This window comes from Styela clava, chromosome 9, assembly GCF_964204865.1.
Source record: "Styela clava chromosome 9, kaStyClav1.hap1.2, whole genome shotgun sequence".
NCBI classification, from domain to species: Eukaryota; Metazoa; Chordata; class Ascidiacea; order Stolidobranchia; family Styelidae; genus Styela; species Styela clava.
Genome location: NC_135258.1, coordinates 11,901,389 through 11,913,779, shown reverse-complemented (window position 1 = coordinate 11,913,779; position 12,391 = coordinate 11,901,389). Strand labels below are relative to the sequence as shown.

The following is a 12,391-nucleotide window of genomic DNA, read 5'->3' as shown; positions in this document are numbered from 1 at the left end:
GTCAAATTTTAGGCGATGAACAATCATGTCAAGATTTATAACTCTTTAATTATATATATTCACTGAATTATTTATGCAGTTTATGAATGCCGGTTGGCATTTACTTACCCAAATTGGGATTATGTAATCGATGCAAAATCTTCAGAGATCAGTAACAAATATATGGTATGATGTCTGAGAGAATATACAGTGCAGTCAATACAGTACCTCCAAATTGACCCAAAGGATCTGTGAAATTAGTAATTATTTACTCTTCTGAACGCCCGTGTATATTTCGCTTTTTGTGTTAGTAAACAAGTATAAGTAATATGTCTTCGCCAACGACAGTGTCCAAGGCCTCCAAAACTCCATTCGCGATTGCGCAACGATAACATTGACGTGTATATTCCGCAGGAACGAGTGAACGATCGTATTTCGATGCCTTGTCGCGGCCTCTTGCCATCGCGCGGAGCTGCCACATGTGCAGATGAACAATAACGAAAATTTTCAGAAGCGATTACCAGCTCCATAGTGCCTTGTATATGCGAGGACACGCAGCAATCGCCTTGAAGACCGTCCCACATCGCGCCCTAGAATAACGCCCATGCAACTCCCAAACTACGCCTGTTTAGAGAACAAAATGGCCGATGTTGACATCATGCACTGGTAGAATCTGTAACCAATCAAATTCACGTAAAAGGGGCAAGCCCCTGGTCGTACGTCGTTATCTAACACATGATTGGCTGAAAATACTGTGATGTCATCAATGTTTATGACGTCCGTGAAGTATTTGGAAATATGTGCGAGGCGCTCACCTACCGAGTTATTGCGATGCGCGACAGCCAAGCCCGAGGAACGCCTGCTGACAGTGCACGTCGGCCTTTCGTTCTGTTTTGTGAATGACCAGGGGAAGCATGTGGGGATGAGGGCAAAGGTGTGTTACTTGCTGGTTTGTAAGTTATTGTCTAATACAGATTAAGCTTTCTTGTTGTACCCGATAGTAGACCTTAGCAGTTTTGGTTCAGTTTTACCGTTATGCTCATCCAGTCAACAGCGGCAGGACGTGAGAGAGATTTATTGGCGGCATCGGGATTTTTAGAATGTCAAAATAAATCGCGTTGACGGCACGTTTATTCAATTTGCTACTGTTAGTATATGTATATGCAGGTATACATATAACTATATATACTGGTGCGGTTCTTGCATAAATTCATGCCAAAGAGTACTGGAATGAATCGAATGTGTTTACTGGTTTAGCTACGGTACCGGTACATCCAGACTTCTGTCTTTGTGTACCGGTATAGAGACATGAATATCTGAATACTGGAATATGGTATGTGGGATAGGAATTTCATGTGGAAATAGGCCCACTGGTTGTGCTGTACTGAAATCAGGAGATAGAAGTTGTTGATATCACCAAGATTTTTTTATAGAGCAAGCCTTAGGTCTGTAGGTAGGCTACCCATGCAGCCATGGTAGGTACCGTATATAGTATACTGGTAAAGGGTTCCATTACATTTGAACCCATGACAATTGCACCTGTATGCTATTGCACCTATGGAATTTTTTTTGTTTCACGGATAGTTAAACCCAAACTAACCCTAACCCATGGGTTTTAGCACCCGCATATAGATTGAACCCGTGGATATACGCATGGGTTCAAATGTACATGGGTTCAAATGTACGGTCACCCTGGTAAAGACCAACACTGCTTCACTGTGGTGTGGGTTCATGCCCCATCTGGGAGCATGAATGTCATCATGTAGGCTCTGTATATACTGATGTCATTCAGGTATTTACAAGCCGATTTAAATATTAAAAATATGAATATTTCCCGTAAAATTTTGAAATTGTATTCATTTTGGCATGACAATCTTATTTTGTTTGAATAAATCAAAGAAGTCCTTTAACCCTTTCCATGCGATTTTTATTTTTTATTAAATAATCGTATTTGCTACGCCGATTTTATGCATTTGTACCCCCACAACTAGTCGATCAACTAACGAAAAACTAATAATCCTCTGCTGCCCACTGACGGCTCGTTGGAAAGCTTATTTAAAGAGCTTGCAATTGGCGATTAAAAAAAAAAGTTTTTTTAAAAGTGGTGGTCTGAGTCACAAACCGGATAGAAAAAAGGCATTTTTTTTTCTTGGGAGTTGAAACTTCAAACCGTAATAAAAAATAGAAATATTCACTAAATCCTTTACTGTTACCGCTTCGTGGTTGGCAAACAATAGCATAATATTGCTGTAGCAATTTCGTGATCCAACTCAAAATACTTTGGTAGGTGGAAGGGATAATATGTCTTCTATTACCACCCAAAAAACACCGAAATTTGCATACATTTCAAAAACACTCCCTCGTTCCGCCGCAAGTAAAATTCCTGTCATAAACGAAAGCGAGATTTACGCCGCTCATGTTAATCTTGAAGAAGACTTCTTATCAATAAACTAAAACCCGGAAAAACTAGACCAACAGTTTGCGACCGATTGCTAAATAAAACAGTGGAGTACATCAACGTACCCGCCGCAATCTAGCGACTTTTGTCGTGGGTACGTATACGTGCCCACCGCACGGAAAGGGTTAAGATTAAAAATTGTATTATAAAATCTTTGAGCACTTTTTATATTTGTAATGCATTGCTAATTTATTAAAACAGGTCCTATAGATTTTATTGGATTTTAACATTGTGTTTAAAACAAAATGCGAGCAACCCTGGAGTTGCCACAAACAACTAGATTCCTTAGCAAGTCTCAGAAGACCGAATCTGAGCAGAGTCATACTACCTCACGCTCTATTTGCCCTAATTTGACAAGTTTACTGGAAAGACAACGACCAGGAAATCAATCTTATATGTTAGAACCAACGGCTTCAAATATTGTTGAACCTAGTCAAATTTTGAAATATCAATCCTTTCCTTTGGAAACCGCTTCTAATGTTGAAGTTGGGAGCAGCAATGTGACAACTTCTGACACTTTTCTGGAGATGCTCTATGATAAATTGAATTCCAATACTCATGATACGATGAACTCATTGGCAAATTCAAGCAACATCTTTCACGCCAGCACTGAAAAAACGACCCCATATTTCTATCCACAATACAGTAAAAATATGATCGAAGTCAACCACACGTTGGATGTAATACCAACCTCGGCATCTCAAGTTCATGAAATTCCTACTGCGATTGCTTCAATGCAGAGAGTCGATCATGGAACTATTTCATCTGTTTACCCTTTACAATTCAGAAATGAGGAATCTGCTTCAGGAAGTTCACTGATTAATGTGCAAAATGTTTCTGTAGCTGAGAGGACGGTAAATGGAATGTCAACTCAATTCCAGCCATTGTCATCTGTCAATCCATCCTTTGATATTGAGGGCAGCTCTTCAAATTACAGCGGTAATGATGATATTTTTCCTTGGTTTTTCCATAGCACTGCTGATGAACCGCACAATGACGTTCATCCAGAAAATATTAGCCCTACAAATAATGGAAATGAACAGACTGCAATGAACCTGTCTCAGCCCATCAGCAGCACCCCGTCTTCGACAACTTATGCTAGTCTTGGGAATGTAACTCAGAATCCTGTATTTTCTGCGAACCAATCTGGGGTGCCCGATCAAAACCCAGAAATAGCTTCGGCAATGCAAGAATTTCATCAAGCCATGTTAACTGTTCAATATCAAAAAAAGCGATTAAGCACAGATTCTGATCAATATGTTCCAGCTAAACTTCCACATATGGATTCAGCATACTTGGGTCTGAATTTAAATGCAGGTAGAAATGCAAACACTACATTGCCAACTACTTCTATTTTTGATTCCCATACAGTATCTGTGTCCACTCCAACTGATACAAGACTTCAACCACCTTGTTATACTGTTGATCTCGAGTCACTTGGAATTAGTGCCAATCCTCAAGTAACAGCGAGCTTACAGTCCAATTATTCTGGAAATAGTATCCAGAACCCGAATAATTTTGTTGTTACGAGTGTGCAAAATGCACATGCTCAAGATGCAGGAATAAAGCCTGTTTTGAGTTCTAGTGATTTGCAGAACCTTGGCAATGTTTTGGATGACCTTCTATCCACTGATTCTAGACAATCTCAAGATGGACATTTCCCAACTCCCAATTCTCTTGCGAATAGCACAGAGCACCAGCCTTTCCCAGGTCTGTCTATACCAGAAAAACAGGTTGCTGTTGTGAAGCCGATGGAGCAGGGTCATTGTGATAAGTGTGGAAGCAAGTCTAGTGCTTCAGTTGTACAAGTTAAAGAGGAACCACAGGTGTTGAATACTGGTTTCAGTAATAGTTTCAGTAATGACACCAAAGAGAATAATAGTTCAACACTACCACCTGCAGGATCAATAACTCACCCAAAACAAGAAAACACAGTTAATAACAATGGTACAATGGCGCATTTGATTGCTTTTAACTCGGATGCAACCAGTAATAAATCTGGTGCAACTACACCACTGTTCATCGCTATCAATGGAAATCTGATTCCTGTAAAGATTGCCCAACTTCAATTGCCAAATGCCCTTACCAACTTACCTAAAACCGATGCATCAACAAATGATCAGAATCGTCAGCCAGGTGTAATCAACGAGCCAACATCTAGTAATGTCAATCAAACAAGTACAGTTAGCAGCAACAATACAGGGAATAAAAATTTTGTTAAAATTGCTCCACTGCCTGTTTTATCTGCCCAATCTGGTGGATGTATCATGATAGCAGGGATAGCTGTAACTTCAAATTCTGCCAATGGTATTGTTGGATCATCTTCTAACATGGATGACAAAAAATCCACTGTGGCTAATGATGCACTTAGGATACACGCATGTGATTATCCAAATTGTGGAAAACGATACACAAAAAGTTCACATTTGAAGGCCCATTACAGGTAATGTTATCATTTATATTCCAAATAGAGAAAGACTGGTTTTGTTTGATAATTTTGTAGTCGTTATCATAATATAGTGAAGGTATATTTGGCATAAGGATTTCTTATAGTACCGGTATATTGACAGAATTTGAAAAAATGCAATTCAGCAGACTGTATATTGATCTTTATGATATCAATGCCAATATGTAACATAGAATGAAAACTTCTGTGATATGTGTCACATTAATGTTGAGGGATATTTCAATGCACTGAAAACATTAATTTTGCTTTTTCTGTGTGTTTGCAGTTTAATAGTAATATTTATTGGCAGTCACAACATATGAATTACTATTTTTTATGAGATTTTTGTTGTTCAAAGCTTAGATGAAATTCATTTATAAATCATGCTTAATTAGGTGTAATTGAACTTTGCGAATGGGAAGTAGGTATTGTTAGATGTGTACAGTCACATTTATTTGCCTTTGGCCAAAGCAGTACAAGCCTATTTCAAAAATCAAGGGAATATTTATTTTAATGGCTAACTTGATATATAGAATGACAAATTTTATGACTTTTATAGGCGGCATACTGGGGAAAAGCCATTCGTTTGCAAATGGCCTGATTGTGGTTGGAAGTTTTCAAGGTCAGATGAACTCGCTCGTCACAAAAGATCTCATGATGGAATTAAACCATATGCTTGTCCGTTGTGCCAAAAAAAGTTTTCAAGATCTGACCATCTTGCTAAACATGTGAAGATTCATAAGTAAGATTTGAACTTATTTCATTAATTAAAATTAATTGGTTTAATTGATAATTGTTACAAATGAAGTTACCTTAACTTATTGGATTTGAAAGTTTGTGCATAGTCGTAGCTGTTCTAACATATCCATATGACTGTTTCAGAAATGGAAAACTGCATGGTAAAAGCACACAGTCGAAAGGCAATGTTCAAGTACCCTCTGTGCAACCAGTCAAGAGTAATCCAGATACATACCAAGTAAAGAGAGAACAAGTTCCAATCGATTCTACAAATGGTTTTCAAAACAACAATAATATAATGACCTCATCAAAAATAATAACTATTTCTAATATGGAGGAGCAACCGAAATGACCATAAACAACTGATGTCTTGTTATGGTAGGTCATTATGTTTTTATTTTTGAATGAAAATACTTGAATTTTGTTATGATATATTATATATGTGGTATCAATAATAATAATGTACAGAAATGCTATTGTTATTGAAACATTACCTAATTAGTTTAGGGGAATGATTAATATTTAAGCAAGTTGTTTTGAAAAATATAAACAGGACCATAAAAGTGTACACTCGCTAACATACCATATTGCATTAGGTAATTTGGCTCAAACAATCTAATATGTTAATCGTAGTGAAATTTCTGTTAAATAATCTGGGATAATCTGTTGCTGAATGTTGATTGACAGAAATATTGGCTAGCTAACAATTTGATAGAATATGTTGCATCAAGGATGACTCGGTGAAAGATTAAAAATGGTTCGAATTTGTCGTTGCAAATTGCAATCTATTGAAAGTATTAGGTGTAGTAGAATTAAGGTTTTGTACTATTTAGGGACGAAACAATTGTACTATGCTATTGGGATGAGCATTAATAATAGAAAGGGCCGCTTGAGCCTAAATGTATTTTTCGAGATGTACGTACGGTCAGGCATGTTGAGGTTCAACTTTTGTTGCATCTCAATTACTCGGAAATATCGATTTAACTTTTGTATCATGAACTCTGAAATTTTAGCTACTGTTATATAATGGATGTAATAATAGATTTCATGTGACGTTAGGATCAACTTGTCACTTCAAAAATAACTTCAATATCTATATGTGATGTGGTGTTTATGCTACCTTGTAGTTGTAGATAAAGACAAAATTATCAAGCAAACTACGAGACTTTCTTATGGCTTCAAAAGTCAAGTACTTGTTATGGGACAAATACGAAAGACGTATTGCGACACTCTTAAAAGTACAATATGGTACCACTTAGTTATTTTCTCCCATCTTCCCATTTTCAATTTTAAAGGATACCAAAATAGACTGTTTTGAAACTATATCATGATTCGAAATTCAACATAAAATGCTTGATTCGTCATGTAAGTCTATGAAAAGAAGATGAGTTTATCTAAATAGTAATTCTCAATTATCGCATTTCTGTTGACTAAAATGATTAGCCGGTCTTTATTATTGTGTTCCATGCTAAGCTTCATTTGTTAGTCAGTTGTATTATAAAAAAAATCTGAATATTTTGGAAATAGTGAATCCAAGATTCTAATTAATAGTAAAACAAATGTGACATGCTAAATACAAATTTTTGTGAACAATTCGAACATTTGCTGGTAGTTATGCAAATATGAAGTCCTTTTATGTTCCATGCTACATTTCATTTGTTGGTCAGTCGTATTATGAAGATTCTGTATATTTAGGAAATCTTGTATCCAATAATATATTTAACAGTAAAAATAATGCGACATACTAAAAACAAATTTATGTGAACTATCCCAACATTTGTTTAGTGTTAACTGTGTGAATTTTATCATATTCAGAGAAACAGTTGCAACCAAATTCTGTTTATTTTGTTGGTATTATTGAGTTCAATAGTTGGCATTAGGTCATTACGGATGCCATTTTTAACATGAACTTTTATAAACACATGAAATTGAACCACATTTGTTACACCTGGCCTGCATTGAACGTTCAATTTGATTCTTTGTTTCTTTCGAATTCTTGCTATAATAAGACCTGTAATTATCCTGTGATATCATCTCGAAGGCAGCTTGTGAAACTATTTGGAAATTTTCATTATCAAGTGTATGAGACATATATTGTTGATCAAGCAATTCGTAGAACTGAGCCAAAAACAGCTTCTGTGAATATGTTTGATGGTTCAGAATCAGATCATACTGTTGGGTTAACAAGCTGTGTTCAACATGTTTTAAAACCAGTTGGTTTTATTTTATGAAGCATTGAAATTATTATGATATAGTATTGTGCGTGAAATTTAATGGCTACTCTCATACTTCATTCCACATTTTTTCATTTGCTGTTTAAAGTAAATGTGATTGTGGTTTACACTCGATTGCACGGTGCTCTGATTATGAATCGCAGTGATGTGTTATCATTTAGGCTGTGCTCACAAAAATAATTCTGTATCTACTCATGTATGGGGGACATTTATGCATTATAAGGAATTGTAAGATGCTGCATATAATTAATCTACCATTACTAAGCTTAATCAAGTGTTGCAATATAATTTAAACATTGTTGCATTAGCGACTAGTATTCAAGGATATAGGTTATATATATGTTAGTTACCAGTTATGACTGGAAGTAAATGTGCAAATAAAGCAAGCTCTGGTGGTAGATTATCGTTCATATATGTCCTGACAGGAAAGAACCTAGTCATACAAATTGAACAAAAAAAATCAATAAATTCTTAATCATGATTACTTTGAAGGGTATCGATATGCTTCAAAATCAGATAATGAGAATGGTTGAACTGAGTGAAAGCTGTAAGGGCATGAGATAGCAAAAATTATTGCTTTGAGCAAGTCATCGTGATAGCAATTTTTGATATATCTCATTCTACATTGAATTGAAGTGATTTAAAATTGTGCCACCATGGCCAAGTATATCTGTAATACATTCTCATCCATAATACTGCTGTGTGGTATATAATAAAGATTATTCTCTCTTCTAAGTTTAATCTGAAAATACCACCAAAGTGTACAACTGATTGTCAATTCAGTTCCAAGTTTTGTGCACAAGTCTTTATTTAGTTTTTTTTGCAAGAGTCGTAAATTTCGTGGACTAACAACTAGGTACTTCATTTACCAAATTTCTTGCGAAATATCTTCCCCATAAATATTTGTTAAACTGGAAAATGAACACTTCCCAAAATAATCAATAATGACTTTTGTGCAATGAATTGTTTCATGAGTAAACTTTTAATAAAATATATATAATATATATAAATATGTATAATTAAACATTCATCTTCTCCATGTGAAGTATTGCTAAGTATTAATTAAAAAATTTATTAACCAGAATCAAAACATGTTATGATAGAACCTTCCTGTCGATGCTAGATAAAATTTGTTTATTACTACTTCTCAATGCCTCATTCTGAAACATTGTCCCTACGTGACCAGTCGTCACGTCAAAATGTCGACATACCGGGTCGATTAATTGACTGACAACACTCTTTATTTATATATTTATTTATTTATCATAAGCATATTTAGTGAACATAGATTGTTTTGTACACTTGCAAGCTAGATACGTGTTTTCTGCCACGTTTTAATGTGCTGTCAGCATTATTTGCCGGGAATAGAAAAGAGAAAGAAAAGGAACACAACTTTTGGTTTAAACTTGGGTTATATCAAACATGTATTTTCGAGTGGTTCAATCGTGTGTTATCATGTCTTGTGGGGTAATTCTAATTTCCATACCAGCGTACATATTCACTCTGATTTTCAGCGATATGATATTTAAGATGTGGTGTAGCTGAAATACTCGCAAGGGAACACTGTCGCGGCGAGTGGTCTCAAGGATTTTCAAGGGCGAGCGGCGCGCTAAACAACAGCAAAGGCTTATGACCTCACGCGTACCATTTGTAGGAAGTGTTGTGACTATGCATCGATGTCACATGGTTCGAACCAAATATTAATGAAACAGCGTAACGCAAGCATCACGCCAGACGTGACGTAGATAGGTTACTCCAAGTCACTTGCCGCCATATTACATTGTAACAAGACTACGGCAAATAAACTGCTACCTTCATACATGGTTGCGAGAAGGTGATTTATAATTGAAATTTGAGATGTGCTATAGAAGGACCTATCTAAATATAGCTCATTATTATGTGGCCATGTTCGGTAATATGTAAAAGAAATAGAATTTATTGTCGGTATAATACAAAGGTATTATTTACATGACGAAGGATACAACTGTGCGCCCATAGCCCACACTGTGATCGAAGTTACTTTCTCGTATTAAAAATAGATCAGCATAATAAAAGATCCCGGTGTACTGTGACAAATGTGCTATTAAAATTTTGCCGCGCCTTATCCACGCCTTTCGTACACAATCGCTCCAAGGATGTGTTCATAAAAAACTTAATGAAGCGATTAATATGATATTCAGATAGTCATTGTTGAAGGCCTGCTAAATAAGATAAGACGTTTCTCAATCAAATATTATTATTTGGAAAATGTAATTTAAAATATTTTTTCTAATGGGAAATGACGTTTTCTGAAATGTTATATCAGAAGCTAAATATTCTATGTATATAATTCATACAAAATGAAGTAGAAAAAGTGTGAGTTTCTGGTAAGCTTTCTACCATATTGTTAAGATGACGTATACTCATAAAGAACAAACCCAATGATTAAGTGTATATGACTCATAATATCTTTGCTATACTCAAATTTTATCTCATCATTATAAGGTTATGTGTAACACCTTACTGTAGTATATTATGTTTGACTTGGTGTTTTCGATTCATAAGCCCGAAACGGAATTCGGGGGAATATTCTGTGTTAACATTATCATATCCAACCTTGGAAATATAGCCAAATAGTGCTGATATCAATATTATATATAAAAAGATATATGTAATTTCATGTTTCATATTTATATTTATATACACTTGAGTGTCGATTTGGACATTACTATTCAACAGACAAAGCGTCGCATACCAAACACCAGTTCTTTCCCATGGTTTATCTTCTTGCTATACAATTATTTTGTCGATGTAATTGAGACAAACCTTGTCAAACTCCTTTTTAAGACGAGAGCAATTTTTTAATGCGACCTGGTTTACTTAAGCCGCGAGAATCCGGAAACATAACGTGGCTACGTTTCACGCTTCCCAAGAAAGTGGGTGTGTCACCAAAAGCGTCACGGTCCACTTGATGATGAAATTTTACTTTATTTTTCAGCAAATCATGGCGAAGGCGGCTGTTGCAGATGAAACGAAGCCCAGTAACGTCTTTGGTGGATTTGGAAACCATTATTATTCACATTTTTTCTTTAATTGCGATATATTTTTGTTTATTTTATGCTGTTTTACCATTTATATATAACACTATGGCCTGTTAATATGCTAATATATATATATTGTTAATTATATTGTGCGTTATATAATTGATTGCAATTGTCTGTGCTTTTGCGGTATTTTTTGTTTTCCAATGTGAATTGTTTGTATGTACCATGCAAATGCCAATGATAAGCCGTAAAAGGGTTTGCAAGTAACATGTCAGAAACCGGGCAATTTCTATGCAAATGAGTTAGAGAATTGAAAGTTTGATCGGGTAACAATATTAAATTTATAAACTGTCGTGAATATTAACAAATGAAAATAAAATTATTCCGCTACCAAAGTCTGGGCCACATCAAATCGGAATAACTTTATTCTGAATAAAGCTTGGATACATACGCCCATTTCACTGCGATTTTTTTGTTGCGCTCAATCGCGCATCGTTCAAACTTGATTGTAGAAGTTATGGGTTATGAATGGGTCAACTGTAGACAGTTGAATGTTTATAATTGCTTAATCAATGTTTTCATTTATACTGAACCATGTTTGTGTATTTTGTAGAGAATTGTTCCTTTTTCATTAAACTAACATCTTGCGATTGTTTCAAATATGTATTATTTTATTAAAAAATGTTCCTCTCAGTAGCGTTTTTCATTTTTGTGACCAGATTTCATATGTATTATGCCCGTCTACCTGTCAGTATCATGAAAGCTTTATGTTACGTACACTTTGTAATAGGTAGTTGTACGCGTTAATAAAGTTTCCTGAAAGTAACAACGAATTTCGTTCGTACTAGAACCTATATTGAAATAAAGAACCTCTAGGTGTCATTCGTTTCGACCTTCAATCAAAACCTGTTTGGCACCTGTGTAACGAATTATAAGAGACAAATTAACAGGCCATTAAGAACCTTGAAGTGATAATACGTATGAAATAAATTCAAGAACGGGCGAACGAACAATGATTCGATCGAACTACACGTGCTGCCAAAGGAGAAGTTTTGGAAATATATCATCCGCTTTTATATCGAGATAAGACAATCGTCTAATTTTACATCAACCTTTGCTTGGTTCAAAATTACAAATTAATAAACCAGCCGGAAGAACTGTCTCTATGTCTGCTCTGTAGCGGATTATTTCGCGTAATCGAATATCAGAGGAAATAAATATATGGTAATGAATCTGAATATTGGTAATTCGTATAAATTTCCTCTCGAATATCGAGACCTATTATTGCGAACAATATCGGCATGAGCTTATGTCAAAGAGCCACAATTTCCAAATTCAAGTTGACTCACAAAATAATATCAATCGAATGGAAGAGTTTGGCGTCAACCGGAAAGTGGCAAACATAAGTATGTGGTGTTGTCCGCTTACATATGCCATAAGGAAGGAAGGCAATTTATACACACGCCCGAAACCGTGAATGTGAATTGATGCCACAATGGAATACCAATTGTAG

General features: G+C 35.4%; 1 protein-coding gene across 1 annotated transcript; it reads left to right on the top strand.

The window, feature by feature from the left end:
- The first annotated feature begins 1,730 nt into the window (after nucleotides 1-1,730).
- Nucleotides 1,731-11,571, top strand: LOC120338932 (uncharacterized). The gene is made up of 4 exons (XM_039406943.2): nucleotides 1,731-4,880; nucleotides 5,443-5,625; nucleotides 5,766-5,999; nucleotides 10,833-11,571. The coding sequence occupies exons 1-3, from the start codon at nucleotides 2,683-2,685 to the stop codon at nucleotides 5,971-5,973; spliced, it is 2,589 nt and encodes an 862-aa protein (XP_039262877.2). The 5' UTR covers nucleotides 1,731-2,682; the 3' UTR covers nucleotides 5,974-5,999; nucleotides 10,833-11,571.
- The last annotated feature ends 820 nt before the right edge of the window (nucleotides 11,572-12,391 follow it).

What these genes read in the sequence shown, in the direction of transcription:
- LOC120338932 (XM_039406943.2), top strand. Translation starts at nt 2,683, where the DNA reads ATGCGAGCAACCCTGGAGTTGCCACAAACAACTAGATTCCTTAGCAAG. An exon ending in CATTTGAAGGCCCATTACAG is followed by an intron (nt 4,881 to 5,442) that starts GTAATGTTATCA and finishes TGACTTTTATAG; the next exon opens with GCGGCATACTGGGGAAAAGC. An exon ending in AAACATGTGAAGATTCATAA is followed by an intron (nt 5,626 to 5,765) that starts GTAAGATTTGAA and finishes TGACTGTTTCAG; the next exon opens with AAATGGAAAACTGCATGGTA.